The 21,895-nt window shown below is 47.9% G+C and overlaps 1 protein-coding gene across 2 annotated transcripts in view; it reads left to right on the top strand.

Annotated features, from left to right (window-relative positions):
* The window catches only part of ASXL2 (ASXL transcriptional regulator 2), a 121,179-nt gene that overhangs the window by 27,216 nt on the left and 72,068 nt on the right, over positions 1 to 21,895 (top strand). Inside the window, exon 2 of one of the 2 annotated variants that reach the window (XM_075086345.1) lies at positions 2,914 to 2,996. The exons of the other annotated variant lie outside the window; for it this stretch is intronic. Within the exon in view, the coding sequence (XP_074942446.1) occupies positions 2,914 to 2,996 (83 nt within the window). The remainder of the gene's footprint in view (positions 1 to 2,913; positions 2,997 to 21,895) is intronic. 2 annotated transcript variants of the gene reach the window in all.

Raw genomic sequence — 21,895 nt, 5'->3', positions numbered from 1 at the left:
CCTCCCCAGCACACCCTTGGGCCAGCCCGAGGTGCTGGTATGTAAATGTGCTCAGCACAGGCCGTAAGGAGTTAAAGGCCTGTGTGCAGTTTTGATACCAGTAGCTTAGTTCCCTCTTGATCAGCTCTCATCACGTGCAGAGCCTGGATATTGGTGAGATTAAACTCGTGGAGGGGTGGATGGATGACTGGAGTGCTTTAGGTGGAGAGAGAGACATGGAAAATGAAGATGGGTTTGCCTGCTGTGCTAAGGAACGGCTTTAGAAATGTGCAGAGCCGTGCTGTGGAACCGGTGATGACGCAGTTGGGAGCTTATCTTAGTTGAGTTCAGAGGGGAGGGTGACACAGGGACATCACGGTGGGTGATTGCTGCAGACCAGCTGACCGAGAAGATGATGAACCCTCTTGACCACTGGAATAAGCTTTACGAATGGAGAGTTGGTTCTGACTCTGACCTGGCATCTGCTGGAAGCACAAGGTGATACAGGGCACAACCAGCCAAGGAGACTTCTGGAATTGCTTGAGGACAACTTCTTGAGCCAGGTGCTGGACAAACTGGATAGAGGAGATCTAGCAGAGTGAAGAAAGCTGACAGGAATACAGTGGTGCACAGGGGCACCTTTGGTTTCAGTGACTGGGAAATGAGAGTTTAAGATCCTGTGGGAAATGAAGAAAGTGAGTAGAAGGATAAAAATACCAGCTTGTTCAGAGAACTGGTACATGGGATCCTACAGGAATGTCTCCTGTAGAGCAGAGAAGCCCAGGAGAGCTGGTTGATCCTCAAGAACAAGCTTCTCGGAGCACAAGAGTGGTCCATCACGATTTGCAGGAAGCCGAGCAGGTGTGGCAGGAGGCCAGACTGATCATCTTGCTGAGCGCAACTACAGGAAAAAGCCCTATGGAAGGAAGACATGGGGACAGGTTACCTTGGAGAAATGCGTAGAAGCATCCCGTGGGCACGCAAGGATATAATTAGAAAAGCTTTTCTTCCTTTCTGCTCTTAATGTTGAGATATTCTGGTCGAAGACGGTGTTAGCTTGCGTTGCGGCTGTGCCTAGTGAAATATTAATGAAAAGTGGTGTTGCCTCTCTCTGTGTGAGTGAGAGGGGACTTGCCAAGAGCACACCCGTGTAGCAAAAGTCGAGGGGGAAATACAGTGCCCAAGAGGAGAAATGCACCTTTAATTTTTTGTGCGTGAGGGATGGCAAATGCCCTGAAGTTCCTTGGTAACGCAATCATAGCACTACTGTATTTTTCTCCTAATCTGTTTTGCTAGCTGCAGTGAAAAAGTTGATACCACAGATGGAAATTGAGATAACCTTAACTCTTCTTGCCCTCCACGGGCTTTTAGCATGCTGTGCAGAGCAAGCTTTCAGATTTTGTTCCAAGTTGATGGTATAGAAGTATACCGACTCCTTGGTGATGCTGAGAAGACACGATCTGGGAGCTGATAGAAATCTATAAGCTGCAGTGCTCTGACTTAAATCACTCTTCAACGACCTTAATTTCGTATACTTTTGCTGTGGGCATCCTTAGTTATAATGCAGCTAGAAGTGAAATGGAATGAGTCAGAGGCTGATACGAGAGTGAGTGTAAACAAATCCCACTTAAATGTGGTTTAAACTCGGGGTTTTTTTTTTTCTATATATGTGCCACTCTGCTGTTCATGGAGCCGCTAACGCCGGAATGCTGTGCTGGTGTTCGGAGCTGTGCTTCGGAGTAGGCGTCGCCGCAGCCGCCAGCCCCGGCAAAAGTCTCGCACCGGCTTTGGAAATGGCTGGACTTGCTGTGAAAGTCAGGCTTTAACATAACTTAACAAGAGACTTGAACACGATGAGGGCATCAGCTAGGGCTTCCAACGCTAAAGGCGGTGCTAAACGTCGGTCTTTGTTTCCCTAAGCAGGGGGATGCTGCAGTTCGGGGAGGTCTTTTCAAAGTCCTTTCCAAAGAGAGCTAAGGAGCCGTCAGGAGAACTTCAGTGGCCCTGGAGGGAACCGGGTGCGGGGCTTTAGGTGAAGCCATGTATTCGGCACAGCTGTTGAGCAGAGAAATGTAATTAAAACTGGTAATTTCCTTCTGCAGAGTCACTTGTAGGTTCTTATACTTCACATACTGCTGGTTTATTTTCTGGTTGAGGACGGACTGATAGGCTGATGTGCCGGGCATGGGTCAAAAGCAGATGACTAAGAAGGAAACGAGGCATTTCCTGCCCATCCCCCCAGCACAAATGTTGCTTAAAATATCCAAATGACTTGCAGTAACAGTCATCTCCCTTCAGAAGTCTTCAGCATCTCTCTGTCGCTGTTTTGAATTAGTCTTTTGCATCTTAGCCCCCCTGAAAGGGAGCTGAGGGGCCGTAGGCGCTGGAGCGTGCACGGGGAGGGCAGCGAGGGTGTTGGACAGCCTCACGCAGGAAGGGTTTTCCTAGACCGTACGCAGAGATTTTCAAAGAACCCTAAGAGTGTTAAACCCCAAATTTCCTTTTGCTTCTTTAATGCTTACCAAACTGACCAGTAGTTGTTTCAGCTTAGAAAGCATTAAGGATTTGGGTTTTGGAAGTTTTATACCTGAGGGACCTCGACAGTTCCTGAAGCGCTCCCAAGTGAAGCTGATGGCTGTGAAGCCACCCTGTTACTGTGGAGCATTTAATTCTCCAAGGAGAGTTATCTGCGGGCACCGCGTTTGAAATAAAATTTGGGAATTGCACTAAAATAACTCCTCCACCCACTCTTCTGGAGCCTCTTTGCTCCTTATCTTCTTCTGACGGAATGGGTGGTAATGAGATGCGAGCAGGCCAGCAGTTCTTCCTCGGTTGTATCTTTGGGGATGTTCAAACCATTAAATGTGGTTTTCTGTGCAGTTAAAGTGAAAATGCAAATGAGTAACTTCCTCTCCATCTACTTTTGCTTGCCAGGTCCTGGAGAAATATCCTAATACCCCTATGAGCCATAAAGAGATCCTTCAAGTTATCCAGAAAGAAGGACTTAAAGAAATCAGGTGAGTTAAGTACCCGTAACAGTAAAACACATCACACATTCATACTTGGGTTCCAGTTTAGCTTAGTTTACTGTTAACCCCTATCTGATAAGTATTTTGGGGACTGGAATGTTAAATGCCTGCACAATTGGAGTCTAGGTCCCATTGGCAAACGAGCTCTCAAGTCACTGGCACTTTTCACCGAGAAGCAAGGGTTGTCCTTAATTTCCAGGTATGCATGACTCTGGTCTGCAGCTGCTGTATGAGGTAGGCTGGACCTGACCCGGTAGTTCAGACTCCAGGTACTGAAGTGAACTTAACTATTTTTTGTTCAATCTTAAAAAAAAAAAAAAGCTTAATTGAAATGACCTGAAACAAAAGTTAAAGCTCACCAGGAAGTAAAAAAGCAGCCTCACTTACAAGTCCTTATTTAGAAAACTTTATGCCTCATGCTATTTTCTTTATTATTATCTGGGGTGGTGTGTGGTTCTGCTTTAGGGATCTTCCCTTCCCCCCCCAGGGAGCAGGCGGAGTGTTCAGTGTGCTGGGTGAAGGAGGGCACCAGCTCAGGTGATACGGATCTGCTGTAGAAAAACAGAGCAGCTTGGGTGTCGGCTCCTGAGCTGCTGTTAGCATAGGCAAATTCTCAGCCATTTCCCAGAGATGGGCAGCTTTAGTTGCTGAGATAGGGAACAACTGTCCACATGAAGTAAAAGTATTTATACTTCTGTTTTCTAAGAGCAAAGAAAAAGGCGGGGGAGATGATGGGATGTGCCAGTTCATCTATCTTGGAATGAAATAGCCATCCTAAATTTGGCTTAACTCTGTTCCCTACTCCGCTTTGCCAGCTGAGTACAGCAATCCATCTGCTTTGCCAGAAATATATTCAAGGGCCTGAGTGCAGAAATTCTGTTGATAACAAGATCTTCCACTGCAGTTGTGGATGGCACAAAGGTGGTTTGCTTTTTGGAAGTGTCTGTTTATCTAAAAGTAAGGAAACCAAATATACTCATTTAGGGAGGTGTCAAGAATGGGGCTTAGTTCCTGCCCTGACCCCAGGCTTTGCTTTGGGGCAGTACGTTCAGTCAGATCAAAGGTGTACCAGCCTTAGGGCAGCTTCAGTATTGTGTTAAATACTGTTAATCTCTCAGCTGCATGTCTGCAAACAGCAACAGCGCCCCGAGGGCAGGAATGCAGATGTCTGTACTGGTGGGATCGCTGATGGCAAAGCACAAGTCCAGCAAACATCCAGGCACTTGGACAGTGAACCTTTTTAGCAATTCAGAGTGCTCTTTTTGGGGCAGAGCCTTAGGCAGGGCCTCAGCTGTGGCATGAAAGATGCAGTCTCTGGCTGGCCAGGCCAATCTTTGGACCAAACAGCCAAAAAAAAGCAGGACAGAAATGCCATGGAGCCATATAATCCTCAGCCTCAAGTCCTTCTTTTAGAGCTGATTTGGGGATTTAGCCTGAGCTGATGAGTACGTTGTTTTCCTCTCTGAAGGAGCTGCTGCTGAGCTTCAGGACAGCACAAACTCCTTGGTATCTTAAATCCCAGCAGATGTCTGTAGGAGCAGTTAGATGTGAAACTCAGTATCTCCGGTTCAACTGTTCACCTTCCTGACTTAGGCACCCTTGGATGCTGCGTGGTGGTCTTTCCCCTTAAATGTTAGGTTGATGTAATAAAGCTTTATTTAGGTTGAGACCTAGAACGCGGTCAGTTCTTCAGGAATTCAATTCTGGTTAGCGCCAGTAACGTGTTGCGGCTGGGTTGGGTTCTGATCAGTCATAGCCTGTGACAAGATGGGTTTAACACAAACCAGCATTTATTATAGGAAAAATCATGTTAGAGAAGGTATAAAAGCTGTTGGATGAGCACGTTGAGCTCACCACATTCTGAGTCCTCTTATGTGGAGGTTTTGGCAGGAAACCACGGCGAAGCCTTTGACAGCAGATTACAGCAGTTTCCCTGTACTTGGTTGCCTTGAGGCAGCCGGTGGCTGCGAGACTCCCGGCTTGGTAAAATGTGCCTGCGTCTGCAGGCAGGACATGGGCTCTCCTGTTAGCGTGTGCATCAGGGCATTCGTTCTGAGTTGTTTCTCGATAGGATTTGCTTTTAATAAACAAAAATGCAAATCTCTTTGGTAGTAAACAAAACCACAGAATCTTTAAACTCTGTCAGTTTTGACTGCAGTGTTTTGTTTTTTCTTTCAATTCAGCACCTATTGCCTCAAACCCTTAGATACATCTGTAACTCTTTAAAAATACCTGATTTCTAGAAAGAAAATAGTTTTAGAAGTGACAAACGACTTTCCTACAGATGTGCTGAAATGAGGCAGAGGCTGGGGAGGCCAGCTAGCCTCCAGCGGTCGCTTCTCTGGCCGCACAGCCAGTCCGTCTCCCTCTTGCTCTCGTGAGCCCTGGCCCGTGCTGCCGCTTGGCCAGCTGCTTGGGGGAAGCTTGAGGGTGCGATTAAAGAGTTGAGGGCTGGAAGGCCTGGCACTGCTGTAGAGGATTTGGAGTTGCAGGGAAGAAGGGTGGCAGTTGAGCAGTGATTTCCGCAATGTGCGGGACAAGCTATTTTTTTGGACAAGGCTGCGTCTTTCATAAGACGGGCATTTTTTTGTAGCAACACAGAAACCTTGGGTGATATTGGCTGATTATCTTATCTGTGTTTATAATTTTATCCTAGTACTCAAATAAGCAATTTCAATCATGAGATTTTTAAAGGTCAACCTGGGACCAGTACTCTGAGGTGTCAGTTTTGGAGACCTAAGGCATCCTGAAGCCAGAACCATACTTCTTGAGTGATCTGTCATCCTAATTTTATTGATTTGCCTGTTTTGACAGGCTGCACTAATCCTATGCGATCCTTTCCTACCTACAGGTCATTGCCTCTAAACTGCAAAATGAAAATACGCGTGGGTAAAAGATTTGGCGCATTGGCAGCGTAAACGTGTCTGGCTCTAAGATTTGTCCGGTGTCCTGTATTGCCTAATCTCTGGCAGCGCAGCTTGGCGAAGTCTGAGCGTGTTGTAACACTTACGCTTTCAGACAAGGCTTTGGAGATGCCCGGGATAATGGCGTTAACCCAAGAACACCAGGCGTGAAAGTTCCCTAAACCGGAACGTGTGGGATAGACGGGCATCAAGAGTTAGCCACAGAGGATCCCATTTGTTTGATGACACGTAGGTTTTAAAACCAAAACTGTTAACCTGTCATTTGAGTTCACTAATCTCCTTCGGTATGCTAAAATCGGTATCTGAAGAGCTAGCATCTTTGAAAGATACCTTTCATAGCCACGAATGTTTTCTTTCTTGGATTTTTGTAGGCGACACTGTGTAAAATATGAGCTTGTGAACCTCTGTCTGAACACAGTGACTTTTTTGCCCAAATGCTAATTAAGAAAGAAAATACATCTAAGCAGTAGCTCAATCTCAATCAAAATGAAAACAGACACGATGCTCTGGCTACTTTTGTTTCAGGTATTCATGGAATTTCTATCATAAACCAAAACAAACTCTTAAACCACTTTGGGGGTGTGTGTGAGTATAGAAGCCAAAGTCCCCTTTTCACTAGCCATATTTGGGCTAGAGATGATGGTTTCAAGTTTTAGCTGCCCCTCAGGCAGCAGTGAATTTCTGCTTCTCACTGGCAAGTTGGTCCTTCCAAATTCCTTGCAAGATGCTCTGCAAATCGAGCTCAGAGCTTCCTCGAGGAGGTGACTTGCTTCCAGGCAAGGAGATGGTTATGTGATCAGGGCTGGAGCTGCTCGCTCTGATGCTCATATAAATGAGCTGCCAGCACAGCAACTTCAGGCTCCCATAAGGATTCTTAACTGGTTTCCTATATTTCTTCTCACTTTGCTGGCTGAAAATGAGAAGCCTGCTGTATTTCTGTGCTTAGCTTGTCCTCTGTGAGCCTGGTAATGTGAACAGCCTGTCTTCCTGAGCGATGAGGAACTACAGCGATACTGATGGCCCTCATCTGGAAAGAAAACCCAGGGCTTTTAGCTTCTGTGTGGTTCAGAGCAGCATTGCATGTATATTACTCTCCAGTAGCTCGTGTGCTGTGGAAGGAGGAATTTGCCTGAGCCGGGGAAAAGCTCTGTACTTGGTCACTCCCTTGCAAGAGGAGAGAGGATGAACGTAAAAGGCAAACAGGTCTGTCGTTGACTTGCCTCAGAAATACAAGCAAAGGACAGGCTTAGGTGTGAACTGTAGGAAGAGGGAAGCTGCTTGCTGCTGGAGGGTGTTCTTGCATCTCAGTCTGAGTTACGGAGCAACAAAGTGATCTCTCCTCACTCCTGGCAGAAGGCTTTGCCTTTAAAATACCTCCCAGCTGTTCTTCAGTACTTCGATTTCCTTATCTTCTGCTGCAGAGCAAGGTAATAAGACAGGGTCGGGGGAGCTAAGTTGCATGCTCCTCTGTGCCGTGATCCTCAGGGCGGTTGTTTCTTCAAATTGATATAGAAAATTCTTCCTCCAGCATAACTCCCCTCCAAAAGCAGAACGAACCCAACACCCTCCACAGGGCAGGGGTGGAAGGGGGGGCTTTCAAAAGGGTGCAGGGATCTTAAATTATTTTGAAGAGGATGGTGTTCCTGATGGATGCCACTGACTCTGGGCATGGAGATAGATGATCTCTTAAAAAAGTTTTCCCTCCCTTTGAAAAGCTGCCTGTATCAAAACTGTTAGATTCTCTGTAAAACCTGCTCTTTAAAGCCATGGTGAGCTTACAATAAAAGGCTCTTCCGGGGGGGAAAAGATTTCTCATTTCTCTGTCTTAAAAAATATTAGGAAAAAGGGAAAACTGACACCCTCCAACAATGGAAGAGACATGCACCCTGTGTCGGGCAGGTAGCAGGCAAGCCTCTTGCTGCTGGCTGGCTGTGTTGCACGTGGAGTCCGAGCCGTGTTCTTCCCCCTGCCTGGAAAGGCAGCCGTACAAAACACAGCCGGAAGATTTGCTGGTCTGAGTCTACTGTGAGGCTGCAAATCTTGGATTTGAGTCTGCTAGCGTAGTTTTACCTCCCCCAAAGTAGATCTTCTAACTTACTTCCTCTGTCAATGCTCCAGCTCTTTGGTGTTTTCACAAGTCCAGAGGCTACTGAGTGTAGGCTGAACCCTTCAGCAAACTCCATAATGGCTCTGGACACTGTTATTTGCTTTTGAGAAATGGAGGAATTTTCATCAGCTCGATCTGATCCTGGTTATGACTTTATACTTGAGGGGCACACATAGGCCACTGCCTACCTTTTAGGTGTACTTGACTAATACACAGAATTATCCTGATAGAATATTTGATGGTCCGCTTGACAATTTCTTGTGGCGTAAGCGTGTCCAGACTTTTGCCTTAACCCGTGATGCTGGCAGTCAAAATGCTGAGGAAACAACTTCTTGCTGTGCAGCCTGCTTGCTGTCTCCTTTTAGCGAGTATTTGTGCATTGGCAGCTTGAAATTGTCTATATATTGAACAAGATGTATTTTTACTGCTGAGCTAAGTGTTACTGAGAGCCCAAATTTTGACGGAGGAGGCTGGCACAGGTCAGAGCAACCTTTATGGTACTGCTCTTAAAGTGCTTTCAGGCCACCTGACATGCTGATGAGCTCATCTTTAGTGTTTCCTCAGTGTCCTCTGATCATCTCAGCTTGTGGCTGAAAAATCCCGAGTCAGGCAGGACCTGATTCCTCGTGACAGCAGGGGGCTGGGAAATAATGTGCTGAAGAAAGAAAGCTAATTTGAAGCTTCTTTTGCTGGCACTGCTGTGTTGGGACCCTGGCAGGAGTGGGGTGGAGGAGGTGGGAACAGCTAGAAGGACCTGCTAGAGGTGCTTCAGCATGGCCCTACAGCAAAGCATCCTCGAGAGGACGCTTGGGATCCTGTAGTGTTCTCTGACCTTGGCTAACCACGTAGCTTCTTGAATACCAGTCAAGCAGGACACTAACTCTCTTCTAGTGGCAAAGACTGATATGTAGCATCCTTGTGTCAATAAGCAGGCTTTTCTGCACACGCGTTCTGTACAGGAGGTGTTTGGAGGTGTGGGCAGCGAGCGCTCTACGCTGTGGGGCTTGTCCTCAAGGGAACTGCAGGGAAAACTCTGCCAGGGACTCCTTTCAGCTTGTCCCCTGTACCCGTACAGTCTTCCCTAAAGGCCTCTGTCTTCACTGAGGGCAAGATGAATTATTATGGTGACAGCAGCTGACACCTAGGCATTGCGGTCCCTGCCCTGTGCTGCAGGACCCTGGCAGGAGGGGATGCTGGAAGGAGTTGTCCTTGCAGCCGTCGAGGGCTGGCAGGCAGCACAGTTGACAGTCTTGGTTTGTTTACAGTGTTAATTTATTCAAATAAAGCTTCTCAGAACTTCTGAAGATATGTATGATCAAATATGCCTGGTGCAAGCTGTGACGTCCCACAGTGAGGAGGTCAGGTAACACAATTTTTGCCAAAAAACCATCTTTCTGTGTAGACTGGTCTAGAGTCTTTGAAACTACTCATTGCTCTGGCTGTCCTTAGTTAACCGCTCTAGGAAACTTAAAAACATAGAATCATTAAGGTGGGAAAAGACCTCTGGGATCATCAACTCCAACCCCCAACCCAACACCCCCAGGCCTCCTGAACCATGGCCCCAAGTGCCACGGCTGCACGGTGTTTGAACCCCCCCAGGGACGGTGACGCCCCCACCTCTCTGGGCAGCCTGTGCCAGGGCCTGACCCCTCTGGCAGGGAAGGCATTTTCCCTCATACCCAACCTAAACCTCCCCTGACGCAGCCTGGGGCCGGTTCCTCTCGCCCTGTCACTGGTGACTTGGGAGCAGAGACCGACCCCCCCCTCACTCCAGCCCCTCTCAGGCAGTTGCAGAAATCACCCCAGTGATTGATCCCGTGAATTCTTTATCTTGCCCAGTAGAGCCCTCCTGCTCAAGCTCTTTGTACAACAGTACATCTAAAAGCTGCTCTATCCAAAACTGCTTGTCATAGCCTGGTGGCTGGCGTTTCTGGTGAGCATTCACTTCTATGAATAGCTTCTATAGAACAGCCAGGCTCCTGGTGGCGGTACACAGTGCTAGCCTGAGAGGCAATGAAAGGAGACTGCAAGGTGGGAAATCCTGATGAGGTATGAGGGGAGAATTTTTTTCGCCATAAGGGCGATAACAGAGATATTCAGAGTTGGCCTGGACAAAGCCTTGAGATACCTGGTGTAGTTGCTCCTGCCTTGAGCTGGAGGTTGGACTGGTGACCTTCTGGGGTTCATCCCCACCTAAATGACTGAGCCATGGATCCCAGCCTCATGTTCCTTGGCGAAGTGGCCTTTTGGCTGCAGCGCCTTTTGTAAGATTGCGAGTTACTGCAGTACCTTGAAGCCTTAATAGGCTTATCCGTGGGAAAGGGCGTACAGCGAAAGGGCTGCTTCTAGTGTGTGCAGCTGGGGTACAGTATGTCACACGGGTCATGCCCTGTTAGTACAAACCGGCTTTGGTTTTCTCCCCTCTCAGGGTGTGAAGTTGCGAATTATGAGCTGGCTTGGAAGGTGCCGTTGCTCGCTGAAGCCGTCAGCTGACAAACATTTAAATAACTTTACATATTCTTTAATCCGCAGCTTCTGTAAAGGTAGTCTTCAAATGAGCTGGAACACCTTGAGGTCAAGTCTGTTGGATCTGATATTGATCGGGTTGAGTGTGTGTGTGGTAGGACAGGGGCACCCGCACCTCTTATTGAAGAACCACCAGGGTTGGGTTACCTCAAATCGTTCCATCTAGTTAGATTTTTTTTTTTCATTCTGCTGGAAGATGAGTATTGATGGGTGTTATATGGAAGATGCCCATATAAGTATTACAAACCTCTTGAGGTTGTCACATGCAGGACTTGTTCCTCACAGCTGGGATTCTGGGGCTTTTTCCCGATGTTCTACCGCTGGGAAAGGGGAATTTGTTGGGAGCAGGTGCCTTAGGGCCAGCCTTCCAGGCATGCACACTTTAATTGCAAGACTCTACAGCTTTGCTTTGATCACTGGAAGCCTTCAGGAGAAGGGGCCGGCAACACCAAAGGCCGATAAAGGCTGCAGCAGCAAGTTCTTGCAATTTTTTCCCCTTAGGCGGCTAAAAGTTGGATTTGGCATTTTCTGGAGAAGATAAAGAGTTATCAATTTACATTTCTAACTGAAGACCTCGAGGACACGGTGCTCTCTTTGAGACCTTCAGGATGTCTTTATATCTAAGTGGAATTTGTGTGTAAAGTACAGGTTAAAGCTATTTTTGGTCAAACGGCTGTCGAGTATTAGTCATAGTTATGTGACAGTTACATAGTGGCGGTTACAGATTAATATTTAATGAGTTTAGTGGTATGTTCGGTGAGTGCCTCTGCTGGGCGCTCACGACTATCCCGTTGTTCAGGATTTTCTGCTCTGAACCAGGCAGAGGCCACTTCTGCCCTTTGAACACCGCCAGCTCCGGGCCGCCTCGCCTGTGGTCCTGTATCACAGGCCTTTGTCTGCAGATAGCGCCCAGACTTCATCGGGAGCCTGCTTTGCTTCCCTGTAGACCACAGAATGAAAAGCTGATCTTGAGGGATACAGCAAACCCTCACAGGGCATATTTTTTTTCCCCTTAATTAGCATTAATTCAGCTAAAAGTTGAAGTAGCCCCAGGTTTCTGTGCCACTCGGTGGCTGCAAAAGCATGGGCATAAGTTAGTGGATGCCATAAATAATACACAGTGGAAAATGTTGGTTTGAAAAATGATAAAGATCTTGTCATTACCATGATCAGGGGGTGTTAAATATATTCATTATATGTAGGAGAAACTCTGGCAAGGTGACTCTTCCCATATCCCTTATATAAAGGTATCGAATCCATAACTAACAAAATACTCCGCTTTTCTAATCTTTACTGAGGCTGCGGGAGTAGCAGCTTTTGCTGGCTCCTCAAAATGCAATTGCATATCGGCTTTCATCGTGGGAGAGACTACATTCCCTGTTGCAAGGAGAAACGTGGGGTGACCGATGAACGCTGCAGGAATCTAAAAGGTTGACTCCCTTCTAGGAAACGCTAGAGCTGAGGTCTCAAAAAATGCCTAGATTTAGGGTTTATCTTCAGTATGAACTGGCTGGTGGTTCTGTAGCAGAGATACAAAGTGGGGGGAACCCAAAAACATTGAAATTTTAACTCTGTGTCCCAGAAGTCGTAGAGGAAGGTACTTCTGTCTGGATTCCTTCCTAAAAATCAGAAAATGGTAGTTCTGCATGGTCCCTCAAGGATGTGAACAGCACATGAATAGATATCCTACCTGTGGACACTCTGTTAAGGTGGAACTAATCCAGTGCTGCAAACCCGAAGGCATTGCTTAGGCCTGGAAACAATGTCTAAGAAAGTCAGATGACTTCTACAACGGTTCTTAGTCTTATCCAGGACTCAGCGTATGGTATCAGGGTCCACTGATGTTCCCACAGGTCGGATTCACTTGTCATGATAAACCATTAATTAAAGCTATAACCAAAGTCCAACCTCAGTGTGTGCCTGAGAGCTTTATAGTGTCCTCCAGGCAGATCCTCATCCACAAGTGCCTCCCGTGCCCTCGTTACGCTGTGCTAACATGAAACGTTTTACCTGCCCCCAGCCCCACTACTGTGGAAATATTTAAATGAGGCCAGTGGTGTATTAGTTTGCATTAATGACTTGGAGATACCATGGGTGACCCATGGAGGTGACAAAGCGGTACGTGCTCATTCCCGCACCATAACTATTGGCTTCACTAAGCTGCTGGTTGTCTATCCTGCTCCCCTGGGTTGCAGGGGGCTGCTGTTTTACCCAGCATTGTGAGCTGTGGGTAGCGCTGGCGGGGTGTGAAAGACTAAGTAAATTCCTGTACCGCTGTCTGCCTGCATGTGAGATTTTCAAAGGGTCCACCTGACTTCTCTAAAAAGTTCATTAACTGATGGAAGTTGAAAATAACGCATCTGGGAGTTGCCTGAGGCTGGCAGCTGTAAGCCAGCTTCTTTGAAAATAGACTGAAAAAATCTGACAGGTCTACCCCTTCCCCCCATGTCTGGTATGACCCAGTCTGAGCATTATTGCAGATCTGCCCGAAAGCTTTTAAATTTGGTTCTGGTGGATGGGGGGGAGGGAGTGTTCATATTAATGATTAGAAAATTGTTTTGCTCAAGTTTTTAAAGGGGTGTTTCTCTCCTTTTTTTGGGTTGCACTCCAATTCCAGAAGGTAAGAACCACTGCTGATTGTTCTAAAGCTACTCTTCTCTATTAACGCAAGCTGCAAAAGCCTTAATTATAAAAGCAACTGCTTGTTTCACACAGACTTAGAAACCAAGTAATGGCAGTTTATCTGGTGTCAATGCTTCTGTTACCTTAATCTACCTTTCCTGCATGCCGTTTGCATTAGCGCTTCTGTGCGATGCAAACTTGAAATCTCACCGTGTGTATAGTCTGTGCAAAATGTCGGGCTAATAGCACGTGAATGCTTGGTGTCTCACAGATTAACCCTGCTGCCTGCAAACCTGAATTTGGGGAGGGGGTTGCTTGATCCGCATGATGTGTTTTTTGTGCATCTTTTGTCTCGGGGACGTTTGGCACTGCGTATTGGGTTAAGCAAAGGTTAACATGTGAAATGAGCTGCTTTTCTAAATCATAAATTTGTTTAACAAGCTTGAAGTTGGTACAGTGGTTTCTGCTTACGATACCTCTGCTCTGATGCTTCCGTAGATCTAAAACAATTGTTTTTTTTAAAAAGTCATATTTTAATATACTAATAAACAAAAAGCTATTTGTGCAAATGTCTGATTCAAATGGGAAGTGGGGAAGAAGGGGATGCTCAAACTAAAAAATATGGGGAAAAACCCTCACCCTTAAGCACAGCCCAGTCCCTCTGGGCGTCCTTATCCACTTATGTGCATGTGCAGCGAGGATGTGAAATGAAGACGCTGTCAGATGCGCTTTATATTAAGCTTCCATTGAGGGTAGAAGGCAATAATTAACTCTTCCCTGGTGTTGAGGGTGCTGAGCGCTACGGCACCTACCTGGTGTGAAACCAGTGGATTCCGAGAGGTGTTTCTGTGCCCGGCAGCGTCAGCAGGTGCTCCTCTGTCTGCAGGACCCGCTGGAGCCCGGAGGCGGTGGTCCTGCGGCAGGGGCTCTGCCGGCTCCGCCACGCTGCAGCCCGTGCTCTTGTGCACGCGTGCAGAAACACTCTACACCCTGTGAACCAAATTAAAAATGGAGCTTTAATATAAAGTAGCCTTTTGAGAGGTAAATACACCTTGCCTCATGCTATGAGGGCAAGGTTTTTAAGTTCAAATACTGCACAATTGAAAAATTTCAGTCCAGCGACTGAACAAAAATGTTTTGGTCAAGGTTTGTTTTCAAATCAGAGTAAGTCAGCTCGGTCCCTGAGGTCTCGGGAGCCGGGCTGATGGGAAGGAAGGGATGCTGCAGGGGGATTGAAAATGGGGGGGAAAATTGAAAAATTGTGGGAAGAAACGCTCCCCCTTCTTCCTCCCCTTCGACAGGCAGCTGCTCGGAGTAGAGTCCTCACCTTAACCTTGTGTACATTTACCACTCTCAAACCCCTTTTTTTCCTGCTCAGTCTGAAGAAGCTTTGAATTTAATGGGGAGTTTAAAATGCCAGGATTTAAGGATGGCTTAAATTTGGCAATTCTCAGAAGGAAAATTTGGTATGTAAGTGTCTGAAATGTCAAGTAGCTTAGAGACATTCTCGGGGGGGCCAGAGCTCAGAATACATATTTTTTTTCTGACGCCACTGACTGGCTTTACAACTGCCTTTTAACTACAAAAACCAGTGCTACGCTGTGTTGCCCTTTCACCAGTCCGATAAAACAGGTAAAGAGCGTGCCCCTTCCGCAGGCGGAGGGGTGTCGCTTGCTGTTGATCACTTTGAGGTTGATACTCTGATGCGTTAATGAAATGGAAGTGCAGAGGTGAAAAATATTCATTTTAAAACTAGAATAGATATTTAGAAGCTACCAAACCCCCTTGTTTGGTCAACAGTGTAACAAAAAAAAAATATTGAGTTTATGTAGCGGTCATAGGTTTGTAAGTATGAACAGGTTTGTAAGTTCCAGTAAATCTTGCTTGTTTTTAACTGGGAAGCCCGTGCCAGAAGGGGGTGATTGCCCCAACCCCACTTTCAGCGGAAGGCAGCAGTAGCAGCAGAGCGTCTGGGAGCTGAACTCGTAACCGGAGCAGCCACTTCACAGGCACTTAATACTTGCCCCAGCGCAGCACGCTTGAAATGCTTCAGGCGGAGGCTCACAAGGTACCACGCTTTTGGCCGACAAAATAAGTAGAGTTAAGACCCTGTTGCCGAAGGTGCTGCGTGGCTAAAAAGTTGGTGCCTGCTCTGCTCATATCGGAGTTTGAGAATGTGTCTTTGCTCAGCCCGTTCGCTGGGTGTCCCCTGGTAAGTACTGATGGGTATTTATGTCCGACCTCTCTTAAACAGCACCTGTAAATGAAAATGTTCTTGGTGCTGCAGTTTGAAACCTGTGTCAGCACTTAAACCATTTCTTTTGCTTTTGATAAAGGCAGCTTTGAATGGGTGGATGTGTTACTCCCTAGGTTTTTTTCTCAAGCCGAAACATACCGTGAGCGAGGATAAAGCATAAGGTATGGCGAAGTAAAATGATCTAAAACTTGGAACAGTGAACAAATCGGTGCTTCCCGGTTTTAATGAAGCAGGTCCTAAGTCTGGGCACGAGAGCTTGGATTGTGACCCTTGCACCAGCAGCAGGAGTCCAGTTTGTGCTGAGCTTGCTGCCCAGATTTTGGCAGATTTACAGAAAGGCTGTGCTGTTTTTAGCTTTTCGAGAACTGAAAACTAGGAAGTTTCAGTACGGACTTGTGATGCTGTGGAAACCAAATGAATCCTGGCAAATGTTGTTGTAGTTACCGTTGCATCTTCTAAACTGTTGCAAAAGCATATTTTTTACTTTAAGGCAAGCTCATTTCAATGAACAAAGCCTAGAGTTAACTGTTAGCGTCAGGTGAATTTATCAGCCTGAGTCGCTGTTCCGATGTGAGCCGCCCCAAGAGGCTGAGGCGCGAGCCGGTGTAACCACAGGGCCGTCCAGCTCCCAGGGGTGCTGTTTACTTGTCTGGGCTGGCACCGGGTAACTGGTGGAGGTGGGCATCCCGTTCGTTATCACAACAGTCCCTATAGGTTTGCCTGTTTGCTGTAGCTCTCGGCTAACGTGCTATTCCCTGTCGGAATAAGGAGCTGAGGTAATACATCGCTGTGAGTGCGTAAACGAAAATACAACTAAAAATCCGTTCCGCTCACAGAGGCACAAATGGAGCTCATGCGTGCAGTGCACCTAAAATGTAAAATTCTGGAAAATATTTGCATGGGGAAGGCAGCAGCGCGCTGCCTCCATGAGAGGCCGAGCACCTTAGCCCCAGTCGTTGCCCCCCGCTGTACTTGGGCCGGCGTTCGTGCCGTCATGACGAACTGCAGCAGGAACGCGCCTGCCGGAGCTGTTGTCAGAAATGACTGTTAGAAGCATTAGAGGCCCCAGTAACGCTCTGGAGGTGGAGGATGTCAGAATCAGTTATTTCCTATATCGGGAATTTATCCTGGTTTTACCAGGAAAACGCTGCTGTGGTCAGCAAAGCGGCCTGACGAAACAGAATTCCATTACTGACATAAGCTACCGAAATATCCAAATACCTTTGAAAAGGGCTTGCATTACTTGACAGCTGGATAAAGTTACAGTATCTTGATTATGTGATCTATTTTCAGTGCATAAATGAGATTCAGGGTGAAAACAGTCCAGGCAGATCGAGCTCGTGCAGGTGGAGTCCCTCTGCTGTTGGCACGAGCCGAGTTACAAGGGAGGCAGGGTCTGGAAAACTTAAATTTTGCTTTTCCCCTCACTGAAGCACAGAATAAAGCGGGAGCTGAAAGCAGCCACCCCAGCTCTCCGGCGGCGGGAGCAGCATGAGCACAGACCGGCTCACGCCGGCGCTTTCCCTGGGCAGAGACAGAGCTGTGAACCCCCCACCAGCTCTTCACAAAACCTGCCACCTCAGTAATTCTTATCCTGCCTCTCAATTCTGCAGATAATGGGTTTTTCCACACTATTTGTTAGTAGGTGTGATGTAAAAAAATATTTACCTGGGTTGAAAAACTGGCTGGAATGAGCACTGGAACTCTCTTTAATTAGCTGTAAAAATACAGGGTGTGACACAATGTTTTAATTTTAATAAAACATCACGTCTAACTCTTCATCCAGAAGCTAGTTTTTGGGGGGAAACCCTGGCAGTCCAGTAAAATCCTATGTGCCTTACCTAGAGAAAACATCGTAAGTGCAGTGGTTTATACAGAAAACTTCTAGGTGGGCGCCGTAAAACTGCGTTTGGAGTTCACCCGCTGCGTTGTCAGGCAGCGTGTCCCCGAGAGGAGCGTCGCGAGCCCAGTTAGCAGAAGAAAAGGCAGCTTTGATTCGGAAGCTTTCCCCGGTTTCCAAATCCAAACAAAAGCCCCAAACCTGCACCCTACGCGTAGCACCGAAGGAAGCCCTGGTGGGGTGGTAGGGTGCCGCGCTGCCTGCATCCAAAGGGAACCTCTGTTCCTGAACTGCCGCGGATGAAATAGCTGTGCTTTTAGTGGTCATCTGCACCAAATCGGCAGCGTCTGGACAAGGCTTCTGCCCTCGCCTTCAGCTGTGGGGGTGGGAGCCCGTTGCTGCCCACCGCCCCTCTGGAGCTGTTAGTGTTGGGTGAAAGCGGGGCAGCCTGTGAGAACAAGGGAGTACAGGAATTTAACACAAGGAGGGAAATAATAATAGGATTTAGCTAATTTTGAAGATCCTTAATTACACAATTCAGTGAAAATAGCCCTACATGGAGAGGGGGCAGGAGGGGCAAAGCAGCCGCTGTGGAGGGATGGTGTTTGTTCAGGTTTCTTTGGGAGAATGAGAAGTTAATGAGCATGGATGTCCCTTCTTCCTTCCACCATAACCGTGCCCGTGCTGTCTGTCCGTCCTGCAGCAAGCTGGTGAGCTGGGTTGCTGCCAGGCTCTCCTCAAAGAGAGGAGCAATTCCTGCCCCTGCGAACCGAGGAGGTTTGTGCATCCGCACCTCAAACCCCTCGTCTCTGAGCCAAGAACCACAACCTGAGCTTACACAGAGCCCGGGGCGGGTGATGACCATGATCACAAAGCTGGAGGGTGTTTCTCTTCGGAGGTTTTAGAAATCGAGGCAGGGGCTTGACGTCTGACAGATCCACTAGAGGGGACGTGAAGGAGCATGGCAATTACGAGCTAGTCATGTTGTAGTCTTGCTGAGCTCCATTTAATCGTTTCTGAAGGATGAATCCTGATTCGATTCCTCCAAAATCCTCCAGAAGGACGGGCCCGTTAGCAGTCACGTTCGTGGAAGCTGGTGGTCGGCAGTGCCGCAGGCTGGCCGTGGCCCTGCCTGCAGAGCAGTAGGGAGTTGGGTGGGAGGGGAGGGATTGTGCTGAAACGGGGGGTAACGATGAATCTGGAGTGGGCAGGAACTCATCCCTTGCTTCACCTGCTTCTCGAAGTACTGGTTTTGAGGAGGAATGACAGGAACTGTCAGGCGTGGCTGATGAGCCAGTGTGTGTTCCTGGCAAATGGAGATGGCCTTCGTTATTAGCAAAAAAAACCCCAAACAAACAAAACCCCAAACAAAAGCAGCGATAAAATAAATGGCATTATAGCATCTGGTTCCTAAGGCTATTTTTAGGCAGTAATTGCATTTAAAATAACAAAAGGTAGGCTGGATGCAAAACAGGTAGTTGGAAAAATTAAGTGGCTATTGGGGGATTCTGAGCACAGGGGCAGCAAAGAACAAGCGAGGGGTGCAATCTTCCCACTCAGAGGGGGGCAAGTTTTCACCTCCAAAAATAAACGTAACCCCAGCCTCCCTGCGTGTTTGTCAGCAGAGCGTCAGAGCTGTGGGCCGGGGGTTGCAGTAACGCAGCAGCACCCTTCATCGACGCGCTTTCCCGTAGGATGCAGGCAGGTCGGGCGTCATCCGAATTCCGGGGTGAGCCTCCCCGCTTGTTTTCAGATCTCTTTTTTTGGATATGTTTTTATTTTTTCTCACTTTGGATGTGTTTATGTCGACCCAAGATCTGGGTTGGTGGAGCTGGAGGCTGCTGGTCAGGCGGCTCGCGTAACCCTGCAGCCGCAGCCGCTGCTCTCCCGTCCTGCAGCTGCGCCGGGGGAGCCTGCTCAGAGGCATGGCCTGTCCCCCTGTACCCGCCTGGTGGCCTCGTCTGAAACCAGGGTGGTCACGAAGGTAGGAAGGGTTGGCCTGAGTACTGAATCGTAGAGGCAGAAGGGATGTAATATGACGCGAAGACCGTGCATCTCATACCCAAATCAAACCACCCCCAGGTTTTTTTGTCTTGTTTTTGAAAGTAGGGGGGGAAACTTGTCACTTGTCAACTGATTTTTAGCTTCTAAAATTTTCACAATAAGCTGTATGAAAGGCTAGAATAGTGTCACATTTGTGCCAGCTTTCTAGAAGAGCCTGTAGAGGAAGGCATGTAACTATAGATGGGTAAACATGAGAAAAAAATACAGCAAAAATGGTGGATAAGCGGTTACACAATGGAACCACGTCAGAAGGAGCAGCGTAGATGCCAGACCAGTGCAGCTTTTGTAAAGATAGGTCCTGCCAAAGCTTCATTCCTTGGTGAGCTTCCAAAGTGCAGCTCTGCCTAGACTTTGTTAGACGCTTGGCTTAACATTGGTATTCTGCTCTGATACAGCTTTTAAAAAGAATGTACTCCGTGAGCTAAAGGTCAGGTACGTGGCAGAGCTCTCCTCGCTGCCCTAGAGCTTCCTGAACATGAACACGGGAGTACTTTGCTGTCTTCAGTGCGATGCAACATGCTAGTAGTGACCTGGAAAGAAGTATAAAAATGGCAGTTTTCGAGATGCAGTGATAGGAGGGGTGATTATGAACGTTGATGGGAGAAGGACATTGTTTATGCTGCCAGATAGAACTGGGCCTGTATAAAATATGCTGGCATGCAGTTCTTGCATGGTACTTGCGTGCGGAAATCGCATCCGGGAGCAGAGAGAGGAAGGGTATACCCCGGGGAGCAATGCCTTTGGAAGGAATTTGGGGTTGCTGTAGGAAATCACACCAAGTTACAGCTTCCAGGGAGACCGTGTGGCTTTCTGGAGATGAGGATGAGCCTTGTGAAGTCAGCAGAGAGCCTTGGTGAAGCTCGTGTGAGGAGAGTTGCTCCCAGTCGTGGTGCTCACGTCCGTGGGAGCTGCTGCACCACTGGCGAGGGCACACAAAAGCCGTGGGAGCGGCAGGGAGTGATGAGCTGAGGCTGGTTTTGGTGGGGGGAGCTGAGGAGGTGATGAGGAGGGGTTGCCTGCTGTGGGCAAACGTATTTAGGAGAAGCTTATATTCAGCAGAAGGGATTGTGGCTGGAACGTCAACCTAGACACGCCACGTCTGAAGGTGGGCATGAGCTCTCGGCAGGGGTCGAAGCGAGATGCTCACGTTACGTATTTCTCTGTTGCACCGTGGTAGGCTGTCTCTCTGAAGGGCATGCGCTAGCCAGAGGCATTGCTGGGTCAGAGTAGGAGTATCTGAAAGAAACTGAGTTTCGCCATGTAAGAACCCAAGCAGGAGGAGCGGTCGTCCCTGGCACGCCTGAGGCTCAGCTGCTGCCTCCAGCGCCGCTGGTTTGTGCTTGAGCATCAGGCTGAGCCATCTGCCAAGGCGGTCAGATGAGCTTTGGGCTGGGGTTTCGAAAATTCCCTCCTCATCGCCATTTTCACTAGTATTTATTAACAAATAACGCTGGCAAAAACTCAGAAAGCACAAGATCCTGCAGAGCAGAGATGCTGTAGAGGCTGTGTTCTGACCCTTCGCATGGAGTAACGTAGGTTTGAGGGAGGTCATCTGGTCTGACCATGGGCTGCAACCCCACGGAGATCTCTGCCGGTGGGGGACGACTGCATGCCACCATGTCTGCCCAGTACCCCTCGTGGGGTCTCCTCCCCGTTAGCTCATACGCACCGGGGCCCAGGAGACCGGACCTATCTCAGGGTGTTGGTTTCTCCCTGTACATCAGTAACTCGGCTGAGCTGTTTTGATGCTCTTAGGCAGAACTTGGGGTGCACATGCCCTGCCTGAATCCTTGGGGGGCCGTGCTCGTCCTTGCCTTTATTTCCCTTTCCTCCCAGGGCTTACTTCACTGCGTTTGATGCAGGCTTGTTTGAACGTTCAAGGCAAAACAGCGCAGACAAACAGCTCTGTCTCCTGCTCGGGGATTTCAGTTAGTCAGACACACATTTAGGATTTCAGTCAATTTGATGGTTCTCGTTCCAGTCTTTCTGGCAAGGAAATGAAAACCTCTCCCTTAATTTATGTTCAGGGGTTGTGCTCGATATCAATACGCTTTCTGAGCAAGGACACCTGTTTAGGAGAGGGTGTGATCACCTTGACTCTGCAGTGGGAACAAAAGTCGCCTGTCTTGCCGTGTCCACCTGATTTTCCTTCTTGTCTACAGCGGGATGGGTTTAAAAAAAAACAAACAAAGAAACCCCCACCAGCACCGGTGAAAAGATGGATCTTCTGTCTCGGTTCCCCTGGCTGGGATCGAAGATCTCCTCTCCTTTCAGGGGAAATTGCATATTTGGCTTCCGTTCTGTATCCCACAGCTCTCATTTCAGTGGGCTGTGGGTTTTCATTAAAAAAAAAAAACAACCAACCCCAAATTGAAATACCTCTGCATTCGGTAGTTAGCTCACAGCAAACCTGCTCTGAGGTTCAGATGAGCAACGCTGAATATCCAGAGCTTTAACGACGTTTTGATGTTCGGCAGAGAAGCATCGGGGAGCCTGAACTTGGGGGCTGCTTTGTTTGCTTTTTTTTTTTTCCCCCTTCCTTTTCTG

The sequence above is a fragment of the Phalacrocorax aristotelis genome, chromosome 3 (genome assembly GCF_949628215.1).
Source record: "Phalacrocorax aristotelis chromosome 3, bGulAri2.1, whole genome shotgun sequence".
NCBI lineage: Eukaryota > Metazoa > Chordata > Aves > Suliformes > Phalacrocoracidae > Phalacrocorax > Phalacrocorax aristotelis.
Note: the sequence above shows the minus strand (reverse complement) of the source record. Positions and strands in the feature narration are given on the sequence as shown.